At 41.4% G+C, this 24,107-nt stretch overlaps 1 protein-coding gene across 1 annotated transcript in view; it reads right to left on the bottom strand.

Moving 5' to 3' along the window:
- The window catches only part of PDIA5 (protein disulfide isomerase family A member 5), a 104,467-nt gene that overhangs the window by 10,928 nt on the left and 69,432 nt on the right, over positions 1-24,107 (bottom strand). The window contains exons 12-15 of the mRNA XM_054070183.1: positions 22,561-22,631; positions 21,346-21,509; positions 18,723-18,853; positions 2,243-2,313 (exon numbers count right to left, since the gene is read on the bottom strand). Of these exons, the coding sequence (XP_053926158.1) occupies positions 2,243-2,313; positions 18,723-18,853; positions 21,346-21,509; positions 22,561-22,631 (437 nt within the window). The remainder of the gene's footprint in view (positions 1-2,242; positions 2,314-18,722; positions 18,854-21,345; positions 21,510-22,560; positions 22,632-24,107) is intronic.

Raw genomic sequence — 24,107 nt, forward strand, 5'->3', positions numbered from 1 at the left:
CCCCAGGCAAGCACGCAGGCTCAAGATTTCTGCTAAAACCACCAGCAGTGATGTGGCCAACAAGAATTGACATTCGGGGCCAATGTTCTGAGCACTGCATTTTTAAACTCCGACTCCAGCAGTGCAGATGATTAAAAAGTACACAGCATTACACACAACCCCGGGGGGGGCTCCTGCGCCAAAACCACCCCTTTGCAGCAGATCTGCAGGAACAGAGATACGTATTTAACAGCTTCAAGCTCTGCTCATCTTCAAAATTCCAATGTAAAGACTCAAAGTCTCCCACAAGACACCTTTTAAGATGCTATTTATAACCAATTCAAGGCTGGAATGTATTTGATTGTTCTTTGGCTTCTGCAGAATTAAACATTTAATTAAAGGACCACTCCTATTCAAAAGAAGACACAGTTTAAATGCTACTATACTCTGTTAAAGTGAAAATAAAACTTTCTCTAGGGGAAAAAAAAGACACTACTAGGGAATAAAAATGAAAATTAGTAACTTCCCCTGTTTTTGTAAGAAAAAAATACTTCTTCTCTCTTAAGTAGTGATTTTACAGAAGCTTGAAGACCTAGAGAACTAGAAAACAGCCAAAGTTTGAGGCTTCAGCGCAGTTTGAACCATGGGAATAACCACAATGCTGCTTGTGAGAAGAGCCATGTGTCCTTCTAAAGTCTTAAACAGGTTTATTTTCTTTTCCACAAGGGCACAAACTGGCAGCAAGAAGCACCTTGGCAAGTTATGGTCGTGCACAATTAAGTTGGGCTCCCCAGACAATCAGCCCCTGGCACTTTCATAAGTCACTCGGGTGGAATAACATAGTTTTCCCCAACTGCACACACCTCTTTGAAACTGTACCAGCCTGAATATTCCCTACTGGCTCTCCTGTTCCAACTCATTACATTTTATACCTCCCCACTTCAGCCTTAAACTGAAGTCAAGAGTTGCAACCGTCAATCACTGCCCTGAACTGAAACCTGTGGCCTGAACTGAAAGTTTCACAAGCCTGCGTTTACCGCCACCATGTCCAATAAACTGTGCCATGATTCAAATTGCTTGTTAATACATCCTGGGGCTCTAATAAGCAAGTTTCACATTGTCTGGTACATTTGCTTCATCTCCTCTGAATGAAATTTTAATGAGTTTAGGAAAGAGAGGCTTCATTGGGAACTACAAGAAAAGTGGGAAAATGAGGATACTTTCTCAGAGATCTTGGAAACAAGTGAGTAACCAAAAGGCATCTGAGCACACAAATTTGCAGCCGTAAGAGAAATGAAAGCTGCACGTCTCTAAAGTTTCTGTGTGCCAGAGGGTATATGTGATGAACTTCTAATTTTATGCAACCAGTGATACAAGAATGATTTGCTTCTTGTCAATCTGATGCATCTGTGAGTTACAGAAAAGATGAGAGGGAAAGAAAAAAGAACACCACAGAAATTCTTCCGTTACAGTAGCATGCAGATTAGCAGAGCTATAACTGTTTCAAAATCACCTCTTTGTTTCCATATTAAATCATCAAATTTCCATGCTATACCTAAACTCAAAACAATAGTGAAATTGGAACAAATTCAGAGAGCAGAATGAAATACAGTTCACTGAAAGATAATAAGAAGGTTTCTAAGTGATTATCTGGTGAAATCCAATGGCTCAGGTGTGGTGTGGGTTTTTTTTTTAAATCCCAGTTATGCAAGCACTCAGTTAAAATGGTTCAGCCAATGCAAGGAAATTAACTGGTGTGCTTCAGTCATCAGATGTATTTCCAAGGCAGAAGCATAAGGGTCCTAGAAGGGCCTGACATCCTGGACTCAAAGTCAGCCAACTTACAGAAATACATTATATTTATGCTATGCAAGCAAAGATTAGTTTTATGATTGAGGCCTTCAGGACTGTAACACAACTTGTGGTTTCTCCACACGCACTCCACATACGGCTGACAAAAAGCTGAAGGGGAACGCAGATGTAAATTATCTTTTATTAAACTTTCAATGAGAAAGAATGTATTTTGCTTCATAGAAAAGAACTCTACCACAAAAAAAATTAAACCGAAAAGACAACAAATAAATGAAAACAGAGCAACTCAATTTGACCAAAAAGATACAACCCCTAAGATGCAGATATATTTCTATTAGTGTAACAGCAATGTTACCTACAGGACTAACACCTGATCAATAAACAAAGTCTGTAAAGTATAAATGATGGAAAACATTCTTAAATATCTCCAAAATTATTAACAGCTCGTTACCTTTCGATCTTCTTTAAAGACTTCAGCAGCAGTTGTAAAATGCGGAATGGCATTTTTACAGTGTGGGCACCCTGTTTGACATGGGAAGAAAAAAATAGCATAAAAGTTAGGTGTAAATAAGATACTAGGATAAACTCAAGGCACAAAGTGAATTAATGGAAAATTCGTATTAAAAATAATTCTAAACAAGTGTTCTCCAGTTCTGGGAAGAGCAGGACAAGACATCTGTAGACCATGTGTCAGCTACATGAACTTAAAACCTCTCTCACGTCAGGCAGTTTAAGCGTACACTTTCAGTTAAGCAACATCCCAAGTAAGAAGTGCGGTGCAGCTGGCTTTTCTCTATCGTCCATCCCTTAAGAGCACTGGAAGATCATAGAATCTTAGAATGTTTTGGGTTGTAAGGAACCTTTAGATGTCATTTAGTCCAATCCTCTGCAGTGAACAGGGACATCTTCAACTTGATCAGGTTGCTCAGTCTCATCCAACCTGACTGTGGACGTTTCTAGGGATGGGACATCTACTAATTCTCTGGGCAACCTCTGCCAGTGTTTCACCATTCCCATCGTAAAAACCATCTTCCTTATATCCAGTCTAAATCTACCCTCTTTTAGTTTAAAACCATTACCTCTTGTACTATTGCAACAGGCCCTGCTAAAAAAACCAACAAAACGCTTTCCTGCTGGCGTACCTCCTCTTGGAAGTGCCACAAGTACAAGCTACATTTGGACATTGTTGCGAACAGGAGAAGATCGGAATTTGGAAAGGAAATCACTGTAAGAAAAACTCAATATTGAAGACCAAGAGGAGCATTTAGATGTGTCTGATAACTGTCTGCGTTAGAGCCAAGCCATCAGGACCACAAGGAAGGGAAGAGGAGCAAGTACAACAAGCCACACATCTTTCACGTACGAAGAGCAGATGTCTAGTCCCAGCTTAGGATATTGCTGCTGGCCTTCTTGGAGACCTTCCTTCCGTGCACCACAAAAGCCCAGAATAGTTTTACAGACACAGCACACAAGAACTTTGTGTGGGAGATGAGCTGATACTTGTTTGTACCACTGCAGCATTGAACAAAAGGCCAGTTCACCCCTTGCTTAAACACACTAAATTTACTCAGACGTTTCAGAAGAAGCCACAGAAGGGGAACAAGAACTGTTCTCTTAATTCAAGATTCAGATGCAAGCGCTTTTAATTCAGATGCAATGTTTATTATCTATTATTAAATCTAAACTACTCTGAAAGTATCAATACTAAGTAGGCTTTGAAAAGGAGCGTACCTGCCTGTGTGTGACGAATTACTTTCTTCCAACAAAGCATAAAGAGGTTTTTCCCAAGCAAAGACTCAGGAACTCTATTTTTTGCTTAGATGCACGGAAAAACCAGAATGGATACACTTCTGTCAAGCCTATATAATACCAGCAAGCATGAAAGAGTCCACTCTGCCATTATTTCTGGATAGGAGCAGAACAGAACACCAATGAGTTGTTCACAAGCTCTAATTATGGCTTATGCTACTGTTGTTCATCGTTGTAAAACACTGGTAAACAGCGGCTGCGCTACTTTCAAGTCAGTATCAAACAAAAGCCCTCTTATGAGGCTCACGGCCACCCTCTCATGAACTGTACTCACTCTTTTACTGACAAGAAAAACAGTATCTGTGCATTAACACTGCACAGTCCTTTTCACAAAGGAAAGGCTGCACACCCCTTTCATCTTCACCAAAGGCAATTTCATTACTTATGTGCACTTCTTTGAATTTTAGAGTATTTTTTTCTTCAGAGTAGCATTTTAAAAGCATTGCAGTGACACACGTACAAATACAAGGACAATCTATGCAGTAACTGAAAACACCAAAAAGTCAAGGGGATGTTTCCTGGGAAAGTAAGGCAGTACTGTAAATCCATCTTAACGGCTTCAAACTCTTTACACAATATAATGGCAGCCTATCCTGATGGCAGCTGCATTTCACTGGGAAGTAGTGCAGGTTGTCTACAGCTCGTAAACTGTTAACTATTGAGCAGTTTGGTATTTGCCTGGGAGAAAATGGTCAAGAAAAGGAGAAGGTAGTGGTGAAGACTACGGCTCCAGGGTGCTCCTGCTCCCACATCCGTCAGCCCACTTTGGTGACCCATTTTCTCTCTCACCACATGCCTGTCCTGTCTGCCTGATACTGAAAAGCCTTCAGGTCAGGCCTGCCTCTTGACATATCCTGGATAACGTCTTGTACTGTGGAATGACTGCCTTGGTTGACCTGTTAAGTCTGCCCTATACAAATAAATCAGAACTGGTGATAATATATAAAAAGAATTCCAGAGACAAGAAAACGAGAAAAATCAGGCACCCTTAAAACAAGAACACTTGTTCTAGCCTACGTGCTTACACACTGTAGTTTACTGGAAAGCACGTCCAACTGTTACACTAAAACATAAAAGCTCCTAAAAGCTTAAACCTTTCAGGTTCCCCTTTCTGATCTTGAAACACTAGGTTTCACCAAGCAGCAGCTTTCCAAATCTCAATAAAAGATATTTCAAGAGACACATGAGACTTCACGTTTTCTTATTCCCCTTAAACATCTTTATGATCCATGAGTCAATGTGTTTCCCTTCTCACAGGTGCCGGATCTGCAACTGTATTGAGGGGCCATTGGTAAAGGCTCTCTCTAAAGTCCCCTGCTAAAGTTGCAGCAGGTAAGAGCTCTCCACGAGCCACATTCTTCAAGAAAAGCAGAACATGATTCAATAAATAACAAGCATGCTCCTCCAGACACAGGGAAGTCCAATGGCTATTAAAAATGCGAGCTGCTAACAGATGGCTGGTAAGAAAACAGCCCAAGTGGCCGTTTAGCTGGTCACTGCTCAGAGAAGCATCAGCAGCTGCTCGATGTCCCTTCCGCCTCAGCAAATCACCACTGCAGATGCTGCTGCGTGGTGTTCAACAAGTGGTATTGGGGAGGGCTTTGAGTGTCGTTCTCAGCAAAGATGCACATCTTGTAAGGCCAAAAGGAAGCATCCAATTATCTAGATTGTTATGGCTTTTAGGAAAAAATAGGCAAAACCTAGCATGCTGTGAGGTTGCGGTCAACACCACCACACAGAGGAGAGGGGCACCATGTAGTTCAAAACAACTGATAAAGGAACCTGTGCTCACAGCTTTTATTTTGTTTTCTCTGTGATCTTCTCATCCTCCCACTCTAGCATCAATTGACAAAAGGTTACCTTCATTTACTGATCTGAAGCTCCACCCCTCCTCCCCTTATTTCTCTCTTGGCCAAAGCTCCTTTCTTTACCGCACGGTGCTTGCAAAACTAAAACACAACCATATGGCTTTTGGCAGAGCGGACTCCAAGTCCAGTAGGCATTTTGTTAGCCTTGGACATCCACCCACAGAACAGATGTGAACACTATGCTGAATTCCCAAGGAGTTTCAAGGAGTCACTGAAAAAGGGGGAAGGAGCACATCATATGGAATAGCAGAACTTCATCTGTTACAACTTAGAAGAATTGCCAAACGCAGCAAACACTTGGAAGTCACCCAACCCAGTCATTCTATTTAAAGCACACATGCCAGAAAAATAAAAGCAGAGGTTGATGTCTTCATTTTGACAGACTGAAAACTTGTTCTCCCCATTCCCTCTTCACACCCACTATCACACGTTTATTTTAAGTGTTAACACTATCTTCCAGATTTGAAAGTGCAAAGAAAGGAAATGTACCGAGAGCTGTACTTGAGGATAGGAAGTGTGCAGGCTCCTTACAAAGGATTTTCCAGATGGGCTGCAACAGAGAGAGATTAAACTGGTGGCATCTGAAGGTGTGGGTAAGGTGCTGAGAAGCAAAAGGTCTAGACCCTTTCTCAGTAGTATTTATAGCACGGTAAGTCACTATGGACTAAAGAAGTGGGAAGATTAATTTGGTTTCATTTTAGTTGAATAATTTGGGTGCTATGGTAGGCACACAGGCTTCCTACAGGGCCAAGAGGTGGACTTTCAACTGAGCAGCACTGGAAGTAGCGCTTCAAGGAGCAGAGCCTTCTAATGTAGGTAGCAGAGCTTTGCTTTACCAATTTTTTTTTTCGGTTTTACATAATTGTCAAATTTGATCTCAACAGGGTTAACAGCAGATGGGAACTGAATAGTAATTTCCTGTGCCTAACTTCAGAAATCTGAAAGAAATCTGCTCCTGGAACATCTAGCCTTTCCACAGGATCCCAGCACTGCTGCTCAAAACCTCTAATCACTTCTGCAAATCTCAAGCTAACTTCATTTCCTAATGCAGAAACACACTTGCATCACCTGGCAGGAAAGCAAGAGAGCTTGACGTCGTAACACACATGTGGCAGCATGTGTTAAGGCCATTCTCTGTTCCCAATCAGCAAACGATACAGCTTCATTATAGCTCTGGCCAGATCTTCTCACCTCTCTGTGCTCAAAATTTTGCACTCTGGAGGCCCCCTGTTCAGCTCGTGGCACTTTCTGCTCTGCCTGACCACTAAACCCTACCTGGAGGATCGTGGCTGCCTGCTTAAGCCACAGGTCTGCAGATCCACAGGAGAACACCTGCAATAGAGGGGCTCTAGGTTCCCTTCGCCTTTGCACGGCAGATTTAAAACTCTAGATGAACAAATTATTTTTTTTAGGTTTATTTTTCTCCACCACTCACACTGTAAAGCTGGGAAGGCAAACCACAGTACGGTCATGGCAGGCACTGTCACATCCCTCACCTTGAAAAGCAAGTAGTTCTCTACTGATCCAGTACATGAAAAATACAGTTTCTGTGGGTAAGAATTCAAGAGGAATGGCTGATGAACAGCAGACGAGGGAAATCAAGCAGGCAAGCAAGCAGGCTTCATTCAGAGCCATTATCACGGAGGGGCTGGAGAGGGAGTTAGATTAAATCTCCTCTAATTACAGAGGCATTTAAAGGAAAGCTAGTGGGTCTTTTGGGAGATGAAGTGATGGAAAATATATAGCCCAGCTAATCTTCCATGGTCTGAATTTACTGATAACTAGAATAATCAATCACATGGTAGAGCATCTTGTCTGGTTCTTTCCTCACAGACACCCAATGAGGCAGTGTTGGTTTGGGCACAGAAAGGTGTTGAGGAGGCTGGCACAGAAGCTAGCTGCATCCTCACAGAAACACTGGCTTTAGGACTTGGAAGAAATAAAGAACTGCAGGGTTGAACCGGATATGGTTTCCAACATGATGCCACAAGACATTCATATACATAATGTAAAACAAAGGTATTGCATAGGGAGAGAGAAAAACTTACTAAGTGCTCACAGCACCTTGCAAACATTTTTTTTTTTTTAAACAAAAAGCAGACTGAAGAAAAAACAATAAACACCCATTTGTCAGGAAAGGTAAGAAAGACAAACTGATATTAAAAACCAAGTGCACGTTGCCCTACACATAAGAGTAATCAAGCATATGTTGTGGAAGCAATTCAATACATCCACGGAAATAATATCCTGTATTCAGAATTGTAATCATTTCTTATAATTGTGGAGTCCTATGGGATGCACAAAGAGAATTTCAAAGCAATGGAACAATCAGGTGAATAACCTACATATCTTTATTACATTCAAATGGAGAATTTTTCATTGGACGTGGTTTCTGTTTTTAACCAAGCGAATTGTTTAGAGGTGATAGTGAGTCAAAAGGAAAACTTGAGATTCTTAAAACTTCAATGTACAGAAGTATTAGGACCAGAGAGCAATTATAAAGAAGCCTCCAGAGTAGTGCACGAAACAGATTCACCCTGTTGGACAATAGTCATGTTACTACATTTAAAATAAAATTGCGAGCAATTTTCAGAATTGCCTAAAGGAATCAAATTCTCTTTACAAAAGACATAGGTTTCTACTTGCTTAAATATGAAAACGTCCTTTAAGTTACTTCATGCTTTGTTTAATTCGAAACTACAAAGCCTGGTGATATAATGCAACCTCTCTACAGCTGAGCAGTACAAGGTTAATTCAGTTTCTTTAGAAGAGTGGAAGCTGTATTAGCATAGCATATAGAAGAAAGGTGAAGCTGTTTTTAATGAATATAAATCAAAAGCTAACAATTTGTACAAAATAGATAAAGGAAGCAAATGGGCATCAAAGCAGTATGTACAGTCGGTAGAGGTAATAATGATGTTTTAAGTATATAAGGGGCTTTAAATGCATTAGAAGCAAAAGAAATCCAAACAATACTAGCAATATAGCTTTGAAAGAAAATTATGAAGTTGTCAGAAGGAACTTTACTGAATATATAAATGAAAATATTAAGTAGGTGTGGAGAGAGCCCCTGTGCCTGGCACCTCCAAAATGCTGTTTGCCATTCTGGGTCCATAAATCAAGAATTGAGTTCAAACTGGAAGGGGAATCAGAAGACCTACAAGAAAAATAACAGGACTGAAAGGTGTGTTTCATGGCAAAGGGAGTCAGGAAGCTCAGTGTGTCAATAGCTTAAATGCAAAGATTAAAAAGTGATAGAAATAGAGAAGAATCAGTCTAGTTTTCATTATAACGAGCTCTTCAAGCTGGGTGCCAAAGGCTAAGTAACCTCTAGAGCTGGCTGCAAGATGAAGCCAGTCAAATTCAGACAGGAAATTCACATTCCCCATCACTAGGGGATTTTTAGTCTGAAAGGAAATGGTTTTCCAAAAGAGAATGCTTTCACACAGTGGTTCTCCACGTGATCGGTCTGCAGCCTGCCCTTGACTCACATCGCTGAGCTAAAACTGCTACAGAGGCGAGACGGTTTTGCTGTCCTCGTATCAGTCTCCCGAGCGGCCGTAGGCTGCAGCGTGCCAGCCCCACAGGTCAGGCGAGGCCGACAGCCCCTGCTGACCCCAACCTGAACATCCCAACCAAAGTGGCTCTACCAGCGCACATCAGGCATTCTGACTTCAGAAAGCATTACCTTATACTTTCTGCCCACTGATGTATAACCGCATCCACGCTGTTTCTCTGTGTGCTTTCAGCATCTTGTACATAATAAAATCTGATAAGTGAAGTAACAAAGTGCTGCGTATATATTTTACATGAGATCTTCCAGAGACATCGTTTAAACAGGCAGACATTGTAATTCTGTAGACTGTTTCCATATCAAATACAGCAACTTAAACTGTTGGTATTTTCACAGCTAAGTCCTGGCTGACTCCTCAGAGGAGACCTGAAAGCCCAGTGATTTGTGAGACGGTGGCATTTGTGCTGTCTGTGCTCTGTCTTCAGCATGAGAAAGAGCTCTGCTCCTCCGTCAGCCCCCAGCTTCCTTTAGTACCTCTCAATGGGTGATCTCAAATGCTTTAACTAATATCAATTAATTACGCTTCAAATTGCCCCTAAGAGAGCCAGACGCGATTATCCCCCTCTGTCATTACACCCAAGGTTAAATGGAGTCAGGAAGAGGTTAAGTGACTCTCAGGGTTCACAATCCTGCTTGATGGGGAGCAAGGCTGCAAGGTGCTGACTTGCATTCATTCAACTGCAAAACCATCAGGGCCTCAGAGGGCTCAGCACGTGGCAGGATGCAGTCCTCAGTGTGCGAAGTGCAGAGCAGTGAATGACTTTCTGACTCCCCATCTCAGCTTGAAATCATCACCGTCTAAATAACAGGGGTAGATACTTCTCTCCGTTATTGGTTTTTAAATGACTGCAATTCTAAGCAAGTGAAAGCAGCACATTGCACAGCTATCAAAGCAAACCCGGGAGCTTGTAGACCGCAGAGTAAAGCAAAGTCTTTTTCCACTTCAAGAGTTCCAAGCTATTAACTAGAATTAAAACAAGAATATTACTTGGTCAATCAAAGAAAGACAGGCAACAGACAGTAACCGAAGCAGATAGGGGCTGAAAATGGGTACTAATGCTTAAACCAGACAGTTTGTGTAGCTACAGAAGTTACTGAAATCCACAAGCAGATTTAAGAAAGGCATTTGGAGATGTTAATGAAAGGTTAATTCGCTGTTGTTCTACTAGTAGAGAACTGCAGGGTCTTTTAATTGAATACCTGAAACCAAAGCTCATTTTATGACATGACCTGATACAAAGTGTAATCATATTTCCAAGACGCGAGATATTAGTATTTGAAAGGAGGGAGAGTTATCCTTTAATTTGAAAAAGGTCATGACGTTTTTCATTAAGCATCAACTTAGGTCAACTAAGGCTTCTGTTGCTACTCTTAACAGCAACAGGCAGCCTACCACCAATTTCACAGCATGCCGGTGGGTCTTGTTACTTTTTTTTTCCAGGCTATCTGAACTCTTATTTTGTAGCACTCTGGGTGTATACAGAGAAGATGAGTCATACCTAAACCCAAATCTTTGGAAACCAAAGCCTTAGACACAAACAATTGCAGTAGAGCAGTCATTAAAACAGGCCAAACTGCAAAGGCAAGAAGAAAAATTCAGCACAATCCTCCTGGAGTGTTTCATCCACTACAGAAGTCAAGCATATGACCGATGGCAGTGAACTACAAATAACATGACAACACTTGGCATTTGGCAAAAAGCAATCCTTTAAGATGGAAAGCTGTACAGCAAGCCACCTCTGGACAGAAAGAGTTAAAGAGCGATGGCTACAAACAGGACAAAACTGAAGTGTCAGTTCCATTGGACCTGGATTTCCCCTGGATTTCACCGTGTCACAGGCCGGAGTGCATAAAGCTGGTAACAGCAGTTAACCAAGTCAGCACCAGTCTTGGTTAACTGCAAAAATAGTTGAAGAATGAACAACATCATCTTGCCACCTAACACGCCACTGGATGCAACAGATGATCAGAAGACAAACTGCTCTGAGTTCACAGCGGTCCAGCAGAGTGCTGGGGGAGGCACCACTGAATCACACCGGCATTAAATGAGGCTCAAAAGCAGTGCCCGCTGCATGACCAGAAAAAGCATCCCTCTTACTGGAAATGAGTTTGATGACAACGAAGGATAGGTGGCATATTCATAGTTAAATGTCTCCTAATGTCCCCCACAAAGACTTTACATGGCATTGCACGAACATACAGCTGTGTTTCTGCGTGGGGAGAATTTCACAGGGCAAGGGCATACACTTCCCTCCTCTTGCCCTTTCTCACACGCCTGAGCTCTCTCTATACAGGTAATGTACTTCACACCAACTCAAGCAGCCATGACATTTTAGGGTTACAACAGATTTAAAGCATGAGTGTTCTACAAAACAAGGGGAGCTAGATCACCCCCAAAAAGTCAAGTTTAATGCCACAGCTTCACAACAGCCACCTCGGAGCACTTCCATCACGGCTACACACAGTCCTGTGAAGTGCCTCAACCTCTGAGTTGAGAGTAGTTAAAAACGTTTTCTCAGTGCTAATTATATTATCCTCGACACAACAGTGGGGCTAAGAGCAGTTCTGAGAGCTTGATTGTAGAGAACACTCTATAAATTCATCCTTTATCAAAACCAGCCTGTTAATGGGCTCTGTGGCATCAGCACTATTTACACTGAGAAGAATGCACCTTGCTAAAGTGAGCCTGTAGCAAGAGCACCACTAATGCACAAGAGAAACCAGTTAGCGGCAGAGCTAACATATCAAAATTCTGCAGTGCCAGCCTACGCAGGATTTAAAGCCTCATTATCAGAGGGTCCAGACTTCGTTTGTGCCTCAGTCAACAGCCAGAAAATCCTTCCTGCAAGGGTTTTTGCCTTGAAACGGATTCTTTCTTCCTGTTCAGCATGTTTTTAATAATTTTTTGATAGCTTAAGCTTCATTTACAAAAATACACATTTTGTTCAGGCTCTTTGATGCTGCCCCCTAATAAAAACTTAACGAGATGTGCTTGCAAGTGACGGGAAAACCTCTTGGTGGGAGCCAATCCAAGGCCACCACTGGACACCGAATTAATCTGTGCTGTTGTTTCACTCTGTGCATCTGGATTCATTAACTCAACTGTTGAGTATTTCAGCCCCCTCCGTGCACCCTCCATACAGAATTATGTGCTCAGCACTGAGACCCAGACTGGTCATCTCAGGCCCAGCAGTCACAGTGAAAACTGTCGTGTTTGTTACAGCCATCCGGTTTAGCCAGAACACAGCATTATCTCACCAAACCTTCCCACGCAAAGGCTGAGATACAGCGCAACCAGCTTTGTCCCAGCTTACTTCAAAAAACAGGAGGGATGAGCAGCTTTTTGATGACATCCTGCATTCCATGAGCAAACTAGCAGGGCTGCAGGAGCACACTGGTCCTGGCCGCTGGCATAAATAGCCAAAACAGCATCTGAACCAACTCAGCACACAGTGCAATCCACACTGGCAAGGATTCTCAGCAAAGTGCTTTTCTGTTGTTGTATATTCTTCAATGCATAACTTGGACAGAAGAAAATGGGCAGTTTTTACTGAGAAAAGACAGAGAAGGTGCATATGAGGATAAAGAATAATTAATATTTTGAACAAAGCCTGTGGGTAAAACTAAAGCAAGTTTGCTTTAGCTCTCAGCATCTTATGCACCGCTCCTGAAAGTCACAGGGATGGGCAGGACTGATTTAGTCAGAAAATACGTGTTCCTTATCTGATACCTTACTTCTTGTTAACATCACCCAACAGATGATGTTAAGATTCCTGCTTGACTTAGAAGCCAAAAAGTTTTCTTTGTTTTACATCAGAACAATACCCAGACACCATCTCCCACTAACAGCTTAAAACAATATCCAGCCTTTCAATGGCTCAAACACCATTCCAAAGTCTTCTGCAATTTTATCAGGTGCAACACAGATTAAGCAATCTCATTTGCTTCTTCCAGACCTAAAAAAAAAACCCTATAAATTTTTAAAGTAAATATCCAAGGAGTCTGATGTCTTAATTGCACATCCTCTTGTCACAGCATAGCCCTTACTCAATACAAAAATACCTCGTTAAAACCATCCTCAGTACAGTTTATTTCTGAGTGATTTTTTGGTAACCCCTGTGGGTCAGGCTTCATCAGAAAATAACCTTCTCCAGCTGACAAAAATAATTTCCAGTGAACAAAGAACCGGAAATCATCTCCCAGAAAAGTATTTATTAAAAATACCCATTCTGTGAACCCTGTTGAGTCCCACAAATCGAGGCCATTTGGCAACATAATAACATCAGCAACTGCCACCCTTATGAACCATTAACAGGAAGCATTTTCCCTCTCTTATTTCTCATTGCTGCTGAAAGTCTTTATTTTTGAGAATGCTTGTTACCTTGTGTTTAGAAATGAATTAATGTGGTCAGTGCTAGGACCTTCCACTAAAAGTGAATTATATGAAAAATAAGTGCCAGTCCCAATCCCATCTAGACCTGTTAATGACTGGTCTATCATATTCCTCTTTCTGATGTAGTTGATCCATTAGTAGTCTCTTTGGAGGCAGCAATCTTGACCAAAAAATGATATTAATGTATTTTCGTGTGTTATTTTCTCATCTTATGAGCCACACCTGTTCATCTGTTCATACACAAGAATTAGTAAGGGGTGCTATCAAGCCTTTCCTATTTAGAGGAAATCAGAGCTCCATGAGAAAGGTAAAAAAACCCCAACCAACCAACCAACCAAAAACTATACAAGAAAAAAAACCCAAACCCAACAAAACAAAAACAAACGCCAAAACAAAACAAAACCCCCACTTTGTATTTTAAACACCAGTGTTCCTATTCCTAGAAACACAGCATTGCTGTGGTTAGAATTCACTTCTGGAGATCATCTAGTCCAACTCCCCTGCTCAAAAAATGGATCAACTAGGGCAGCCCAGCACTGTGTCCAGTTAGGTTTTGAATATCTTCAAGGATGGAGATTCCACACCCTCTCCAGTAAACCTGTTCCAGTGTTCAACCACCTCCACAGTGAAAAAAAACAAATAACAAAACAACCATCCAACCACTTCGTCTTATGTTTAAGTAATATTTCCTGCATTTCGATTTGTGCCTAACACCTTTAGTCCCGTCCCTTGGAGAAGAGTCTGGGTCTGCCTTCCTCATCTCCCACGTGGTCCTTATGCAACCTGGTAAGATCCTCCTGAGCCTCCTCTTCTCTAGACTAAACAATCCCAGCTCTCTCAGCCTCTCCTCATGTCAGATGTTCCAGACCCTTAATCACTATCATGGCCCTTCACTGGATTCACTCCAGTATGCCTATGTCCTTTCTGTACTGGGAGCCCAGAACTGGACACAGCAATCCAGTTGCATCTCACCAGTGCTGCAGAGGGGAAGGATCAGCTCCCTTTACCTGCTGGTGATGCTCTGCCTAACGCAATTGAGGATTCCCATTTCTGGAGTCTGTCCCCAGCTCTGAATTGTTTCTATAAGAGCAGAAAAGACCTAGCATAAGTTTGAGGGAGCATCACCCAAGAATAGCTAAAACTTGATGGTCATATCACCAAATTATAACATCAAAAAAGGCATATTAAATCCCAGGGATGAGCAAGGTGGAAGACAGAACTATGTAAGTTTTACTTAGAATGTGATGGTCATTAGTTTGGTACAGGTCTTGGCACTGGCTCAACAAGAAAGCTCATGTAGAACTCCAAGGTTTCCCCAGACAGAAGTTTGGGTTAAAAGTTCCCAAAGAACTATTTGCACCTCCCTATTTCATTGGAAAATACTCAACTAGCTTCAATCACATTTTTTTTTTCCCCTTAATTCAATTTCAGTAATGCAGCAAAACCATCTGAGATGATGTTATTTACCGGAACTTTGTCACCTTTTGTCATTCTGACAACTAATCACAACCAGATGCTTCTATTTTGCACATTTTCAGGGCTACAGTAGGAGGAGGTTAAAATTTAACGCACTGGCAAAGTCAAATCTCAATTATCTGGGATAATGGAGTGGAGAGAGCACATAAAAGTAAAAATGCAGACAAAACACATTCAGATAAGCTATATGAACAAACACTGAGGACATAAGAGAAAGGAGAAAGAAGAAAGAGAAGTCAGTGCACTGATCCCAGAAAATGAGCTGATGCAAACTGGTCAGTCCAGGCTGTGAGGTATTTAATGTTGTCAGTTTTAAAACAAACTGGGTTTAGACCACACGTGCACCTAGTATACTTCTGGCCATAACTGGGTAAAGCACTGCAGTCTAACTGGGCTAGGCTGGATATATTCTTGTCCGTTTGGTTCATGTCTCTAGTTGATCCACAGCTGCACAAACCCCGATCATCCATGTACAAGGCTGTACGTGTACACTGAAGCACATTCAGACCTGTTGTTTCTCTCCCCATTTCTGGATGAAGCCACACAGTTACAAAAGGAAACCTGGAGCAGTTGATGGCATCTAGTACTCAAATGATTAGCCAATAGAGATAACACAGATCCCATAAATCCTCCCAAAATGCCCCATAAATGCCATAAGCCTACTGCTTTCAAATGTTCCTCAAACCCCTCATGGCAGTCCCCAAGACACAACACACATCTGTGACACCATGCTTCGCTTCAGTAGACTGTATCATTGTCCTCCTCTTTTTAGGCATTTGAACTCGGAGATAAGAGAGCAGGATGATAATTACATCTTAGGACCACAAGAGCTACAGAGGAGAGCTGGGTCAGGCGCTGTGCAGCACAGACACCAAAAGTCCGCTCCAAGCGTCAGTCCACATGAGGAGCCTGCATGTCACGGTGACCAGAGGATATAGACCTGCCCAGAGGACACTCAGATGAAGATTAGATCCGTGGCAGTTACTGGCACAAGTAGCATTAGCTTTTCTGCAGCTGACACTCTTGCCCCAAGTCAGTAGTAGGGACCTGCCCCCACTGCTGCCTCCTGCCCCAAATCAGTCGTGACAGTGCACACAGATGCCACTGCAGAGCACTGCAAATGTGAAGCAAGAACATCACTCTCTGTGGGTGTCATGTCCACAGGGGTGGATTTTTTTTTACCCAGTAATTTCAAGACTTTTGATTCTGATCCTCAGTCCTTAAAATATTCCACAGGCACCAAGAATAACCTTTACGCTTCACCCGCATTCAGGGTGATGGAGTAATGAGTTCCCCATCTTTTCCATGTGGAGTCTTCTCTTCCAGAGCTAAATCACTGTGAAGCATTGTTCAGTACCATTAAAGCACCGCTCAGCTCAGTCCAGAGTTATTGGCATAGCAGCAGATTGATGGCTCTCCTGTACATATTAAGTAATTTGGACTGGAAGCTCCCACAGAAAAACCAGATCTCATTTTAATTTGCATGTAAGATATATATCTGTGGCCTTTGCCTAAAGGTTTGTCACTCTAGCTGAAATCTTTACAAAGGTCAGAACACTCAACTTTCTGCTTTAAATTCTAATGACAGAAGAGAGATACACTTCTTAGCATAAATATTTATATATAAACATATTTTATATATGCATGTATACATACACCCCCCAGTCTTAAAATAACCCAGCATATGTCTAAGTGTAATCAATACTGTCATAGAGTCACAAGTGAATGGAATAACACGGTGTGAGTCTGCACTGACCTAAGACGTGGATCTGAATAGCAAAAGAAAATTATTTGAGATAATGGGTCATGGCAATTTTATCAGTGTTCTTTCTGCACTAAAATAAGCAAGTTAAGACTAATTGGCAATGTAAGCTCCAAGAGGTCTCAAGATGGAGAAAATGGTAAACAAAAGCTCATTATCAAGTTTAGCAGGAGGCATATTATCACTGCAGAAAAGCAGAAAAATAGAATGATTTGTACCGTTCTGTTGCATTAATGATTATTCACAGAAATCGGAGATTTAAAATATTAATCTCCCACTTTCCCTCGCACCCAACAAAAGACAGGCTTCTTCCACTCTCCTCGTGCACCTGCCTTCTGCTTTGCACTCAGACACTTCCACATTTGGAGAAAACAAATAAGAAGCCGTGCATGACCCACATACTGGCAACACAGCAGTAATGCTGACTGTCTTAGGAGTCATGGGAAGGCCAGAAATGGTTCCACTTAACACCTCTCTGTCCTGCATATAGGTGGTCTCATCCAGCACAGTATCCAAACCAGCACAACGTGTCTGAAGGGTAGCCTCAAAGGACCCCACAGTCTTACATCATGCGAGCCTTGCATTTACAGCCCATTCATACAGACAGGGCCAGACTGATCTTTATTCACTCCTCTTGGAGTAGAAGTCAACCTGCAAACAACAGTACCATAATCAGCCCATCAGGCGAGATGCCTTGCTCTTTCAACCCTGAGAGCTACATACTGCACATAATGCCTTGGCTTTAAACTTGGGCTTAAAAAAGAACAATTTAAGTCCCTAAAAAAGATGCACCTAAAAACCAAAAGGGAAATGGATCTCTCTCATCCACAGAAAGTCACTCACCAGGTTAAGTGAACTCGAGAGATGGAAAACTCCTCAATCTTACCATTTTGTGTGCAATCATTTGATTTTAAAGTTACAGCTTGCTCTCAACCAGTTGGGGTCTATGAATCAGAAATTCCTGGCACATGGTCAATTTTTAGTCAAGAGGTGGTAGGAACTGGAGTTGAGAAGGGATTAAGTCCCCTTCCCTTTTCTTTTACAACCTTCCAGAAACCTCCCCTCTGAAACGCACCCCTCCCTTCTCCCAAATCTAGCAAGGCTTCACAGGAGCCCCAAAGCATTCACGTTCAATTCTCTAACAGAAAAGCAAAATAAGGGGCTGCCTGATTAAACATTAAGGATCTGAGCTTTTCCTCTCTTTCTGGAAAAATAGTTTCAGTTTAATGAGAACAAGTTAGTAACTTGTTATCTGAAGTTTATCCATAAACCGCAGGGCTGGCCATGTGATAGGGAAGATTTTTTTCTTGCATCTGGGGGGCTGAGTCATGGTGCTATCAAAGCAAGTCGACACTATCTAATATTAAGTGCCAGGATTATCCTCTCCCTTTGACAGACCCGTCAAACATTAAGAACCTGTACCAAGTCTACCTGTCTCTGCAACAACAGTGGAAAACAAAAGAGGTCCCTCCCATTTACCTACTTTAAAGGGCCTGATCCAAAACTTCTCTAGAAATATTCTCAGGAGCTTCAAAAAGAAAGCGTTCATCTGAAGCACACAAAACAATCAGGGAAGAGGATGCTATGCCCATATTCCCAGTGGAGATTTAAATGTAGATTTATTACAGACAAAATTTATTCCATCAAAATTTGTTCTCAGCCTCTAGAGACAGATTCCTCCTACACTACTATATCAATTTCACTGCTGAAGTGCTGCACTAATGAGCCAGGCTCTCCATGTCCATTGTGCTACTATAAAGGATCACATTTTGTTATATGGACCATAAAATGCAGCAGAGGAAAATAAATCTCTTTTGATTTTGTACCCCTGCTTGCTTTGCTGTCTGTATTAATATAATAACTCTTTAAATAAACACGGTATACTGATTTGTTTCCGTTTATAAATGTACAAATGACAGTGCCAATGATGGTCCCATGCAGTTAGATTCAAAATCAGTTCTTCACACTTAAAAGTTGGGGGACAGCAAGAGAATTAATTTAGGATTTCATAAACTAAGATTTATAAAATGTAGAGATATATTTACTTACAAGGTGCATAGAACATGACAAGAGTGTGCTTCTTCTTCTTCAAGGACTCCCTGAAGTCTTCTCCAGCCAGGTGGATAACACTGGTGTGTTTTTCTTCCCATGCAGGCTCAGGTGGAGGTGGTGCTTCAGGACTAAACAAGAAAGTAAATTAGATTAGTTCGAAAATATTTCTGGAAGCAGGCAAAGAGGCATCACATCCTGGTTTTAATTACCATGAGGGAACTGAGGTCGAACAATCCTTCAAGGTGCCTGTGCAGCAGAAAAACAGGCCAAATATTTCCAACATCAGATAACACAAAAGATGCAAGTTAATTTATGTAACTCAACAAAAATATAATTTAAATGATTGTACTCAGGCAAAGGAGTAAGAATGCAGAATCAAGATTTCCTACATTGCATCCAACATCTAGGTGGAAAGAACATTACTCTTGTACGACCGTGTGACCCATAGGCATGAATTGAGAAGAACAGCAAGCAGGTGGAATCAAAAGCCAACCAATACAGAACAGCATCTTCCATTCAAACATCCTTTTTGTACTCTTTATCGCTATCATGCAAACTTCTATAAAGAATTTCATGACCTTCTCTTGAATTCAGATATTAAAGCCAGGATGCAATAATCAGCATCGTTCCACTTGGAAGACTGGGGGTGACTGAACTGGAATATTTTACCTTGATAAAGAGAACATCAGGTTTCAATTATGACTGCACATACTGACTAGATCAGAGCAATTCTGTACATCTAGAACGCCTCTAACAAAACTTCTGCTATTCACCAGCTCAGAGACTTCTTCGACTCATTAAATTCATTCCTGCTGTATCTTAAATAGTGATTGCTTATATAAAATCATTACAATGGTGCCACAGTATAAAGACCTTCATATGTCGCCCTGGTAATAAATTAGCTTTTCAGACTTTCCTGTCTCTTTGAATGTCACCATTTTAACTTTTTTCAGGTACATAAAAACCAAGTGGAGAAAACTTCAATTTTTAAAATCCTACTCAAGGTCACTTGGTAGACATCCATCACATTTCCATCAATGTTGATTTGCTAGTTGTTAGCAAAAGAATTAGGGCAACTGAATTTTCATACAAACACAGTTGGCGTGAGCTAGCATTGGTAACAGTTAAGTCAGAGGTGCGACTGCTTCTCACATAGACCTTCCCGTGCTGACCTGAAATAAGCTACCCACATACTGGTAACAACCTAGCGTGGCAGCACTAACTAGTCACCACAGAGGGACCGGAGCTGAAACCCGCACGGCTGTAACTAGACCACTCATTGGGTTAGGTTGACACAAGCTGTCCTTCATCTCCAGCCTGCATCTCAAATGCATCCCTGTTTCCATCAACTTCAGTGCAGCTGTGACAATTCTATCCCTGGTCGGCAAACAAGGACCTTACTCTACTGTGTCTCTAGTTGGGAGAACATCCAGCAGTCAAGAGCAGGAGACAAGTTGTCTGGGATTCCCCTGTGTTGCTGACCACCTGAGGCTTCAGACAGAAGTCTTCCAGGGGCACAGCAGGATCCAGAAGGAATTACCACCCTTTCCCTCTTCCTCACTGCTTATTCACCAATAAATACAGGCAACATCAACCTGTTTAACGCAATATATATTACATACTGCTCAAAATACTCCAGCAAACTGGTAAAACTAGGACAGCGACAACATCCAGCATTGACACAGCAGCCTGGAACCTGCATATGCAGGGAGACTAAGGGAGTATTATGTCTAAACATAAAATATAGATAAAACTTCCCAATGTGCTACAAAGATGCTGCAGACCATATCTATTACCTGATCTGAAGTACTCAAAGATGCAAATTAAAAAGAAAAAAAAACTCACAAGCCCCATGCATCCAGTCCCCCTCCTCCACCAAATATGAGTGGAAAAATTAAGATTACATTCCTCATGCCAACTGCACTCAACAGTTAAATGATTTAAAAACTTCACAAAACACTGCAATTTTTTTTCCATTGAATAATGCAGAAAATACATTAGGCTTACAGTACCTAAAGGAAATGCATATTTTATTCCAGAATACTTAAAGAGAGAATTGTAACGGCAATTTACTTTGAAACGAATTTATTTTCATCATACATCAAACTTAATTCTGCATATTTTAGCACAGCAGCCAAGAAAAGTTGGGAAGTGCAGACAAAGGTGCTGGTTTTGTTGGTCTTGCTGGCTTTCCCTCAGCCCTACATAGCTGGTATTCTAGGCACTGGCTCCAAAATGCTGGAAAGAAAAGTACAACTGCAAAAATCAGTGAAATCTGCTGCTTATTATAAAGAGGAAACAACAAATGTTCTGTTTATTTTTCAGAACCATTGCTATTCCTTCTCCAGTGAGAGGCTTAGGGTATATTTGAAAAATATTTATTTTGGGAAAGAATTACTGGGACAACTATGAAAACCCCCACAGCAAATAAAGGATTTGGTGTATTAGAGACGATAATTAACATACATGTTTGTATGGCTTTGAATTCTGGAATTCAATTTGCTTTTATTAGCAAGGGATTTAGGCAGTCGATTAAGCTAGGTTTAAAGATTTACTTCCTCACCAAAGCAGTCTTCAGGAACCAGTAACCTGAATAACGTCTCAAACCCTCAAAACTTACTTCAGCAGCCAGTCGATGATCTTCTTCTTCGTTCTGAGATGTGGTAGAGTGTATTTCTCCTCTCCATCCTTAAAATACTTCAAAGTAGGAAACCCTGAGATGTGGTATCTTTCTGCCAGTGCTTTGTTGACGGTAGCGTCGACTGCTGCAAGGACACCTGGACTCTAAAACACAGAGACCACTAACTGTAAATCCCAGCAACATACACACATGCCTTTGGGAAGAAACAGTGGACTTGGGGGCAATCACTCATTATTTAGCTGCCTTCATTTTCTCATATGCTCAGCACAGACACACACAGAGACACAGACGACTGATGCAAAACCAGGAAAGGACATCTTATGGACTAAATGCAACCAGAGCGTTACCTATTCTCCTCCCGTTTCTGACAGGACTATCTGTATATAATTTAATTCATAATGCTCTAACAACTGTTCCCAGGAATGGCATTTCCTCTCATAAATTCCTCATTCTCCCAGAAGAAACTAGCATTGTGAAAGACATTTACTTCAAGCCAAATTCACCTTTCCCTAACTTGCGGGCACCTTTACATGGACCAACTTTAGGAGCACAGACACTTGTGAAGTGTGATTCATCTGACCTTTGTTTTTCTCATCTCCTCCTCCTTCTCTAACAAGTACAAAGGGACTCTAGATGTCCCTACTCAAGACACTTTAATGTGGGGGAGACTTATCCTACTTCTCTTCTTGCATGGTGTACACATTGTGAGAATTGATCAATAACACTAATACTTACATTACTGGATCTCTCTTCTCCATCCATACTGATGGAGCACTTAGGATGAAGCTAATGGAGTGATGCAACCATAAAACCAGGGTATTTGAAAGAGGGACCAATCCTCTTTGTTTTTTTCCTAAATCTAATTAATAAATAAAAGCCCATGTTTCTTCAAATTTGATGCCTTTAAGTAAAGGAAAAAAAATCCATTTTGGATTTGATCATATTATGTATAAGGCCTACAGCAGAATACATAAACATTTTTCGATTTTGTTTTCGTTCAAGACAGAATGTTCTTTCTAAGACTTTGGCAGGGCTCATGCATTAGCGATGAGACTGTACTTTGGAAGCACATTTTGAAGGGTCCTGTGGGAGGATGAGAACAGCTGAATTTGTTGTAGGGGAAAAAGTCACTTTTATTACTCCAGTTATTTATTACTGATTATTTGAAGGATATAATAAAGGAAATTAGCTTACATCACTGGCTACATGGAGAAACTCTGCAGCCTTCTCATATTCTGGCTTCATTTTCTTACAATGCCCACACCCTGCCAAAAAAAAAAAAATCTAATTAAATTGTACATGCCATAGTTACTCATTGACCCATACATCCATTATCAAAATCCAAAACCACGTGGTACAGATTTACTAGCATTTAGTAAGCATTTTACTTATTTGTGAGGCCTTAGTACAATTTAGGATCTTTTCCAAAGTGATCACTATTGTTTAAACAAAGAATTTAATCTATTAAAAACTAATAATAAACTCTCAAACTCACACTCACACCTCTTTCCTCCCAGAAAGTAGTATGACACAGTACTCATCAAGCTCATCACTTCTAGCATGCTCTTGGATGAGGCACAAACTCGCCCATTTCAGTTTCCAAAACTTTATCTGCTTTAAAAAGAAACAACACAGATCCTCACGTGATTTCCTGACATTAAGTGGAGGCACAGCTTAACTGAGTAACGTAATTTGAATTAAACTGCACTGATAATAAGCCCTGCTTTACAGTGGTGCAGCATGTCCCCGTAGCAAGGATTTGCACTGATTTAATCACATCGGTGTAATTACACCACCACATATGTTTTTCAACATAAGCAGGGCCTGTAAAACGGAGATAATGGTGCTTTCTTGCTTGTGCGAAGTTCTCCGGAGATCTGCCATTACTTCACTGCAAAGTGCTGACATTACAATAAAGTAAAATGAATGCATGAGTGAGAAAAGTGCATTTAAAATAAATTATTTGGGTGTAAATGAAAGCGCTTTCAGCTGGTGCAATTGCTTCCAGGCAAGCTGAACTTTCAGGACCAGGTGAGGCTCCCACCATGACGTGAAGTTACGCTCCAGCACCTACGGCAGGATGCTGAACCTCCTCGTCCTCGCCATTGCCACCAGGGGACCAGCACAACTGCAGACCCCACAGGGCCTGAGCAGAGGGTCACAGAGGCAAAGATCCACATCTGGGAAAGGTAAGGGCTGGATTCTGCACCCAGACTGGAGACACAGACAGCGGTAATAATGTGCATGGCACAACGCCGTCACTCGGTGCTCGCCTGCCCCACTGAAATGTAATCTCGACGCAATTGTTTGCAGCAGCAGCCAGCTTATCTTCAGCTGTTATTGTTGGAATGGGTACTTGAAAGTCCAGACTTTGCTAAGCTCTTGCAAGTCATATCAGAAAATACAGCTAGAAATCTGCTTCAATGCAAGTGCAGCAAAGGATATTTCTGAGGTGTATGGGCAATGGGGCTGGGGCTATTTTTACACCATCTAAAAAAACATCTAAAAGAAAATAAACCAAAGACTCTGAATCTCAGTGCTGCTTTCATTCCCTCTAATAGGATGACTGCCAAAGCCAGCAGATGCAAACCTAAGCCTGAACTCAACCAGACAACCCTGGTTTATATTGTACAAGTCAAAGAGCTTTCACAGCCAAAAAGTAATAGGACATCCAGGTGTAACTTCACCACAGCAAGCATGGACTTCAGCAGAGCTCCAATCACTGCAGCACACCATGAAAT

This window comes from Cuculus canorus, chromosome 6 (assembly GCF_017976375.1).
Source record: "Cuculus canorus isolate bCucCan1 chromosome 6, bCucCan1.pri, whole genome shotgun sequence".
NCBI lineage: Eukaryota > Metazoa > Chordata > Aves > Cuculiformes > Cuculidae > Cuculus > Cuculus canorus.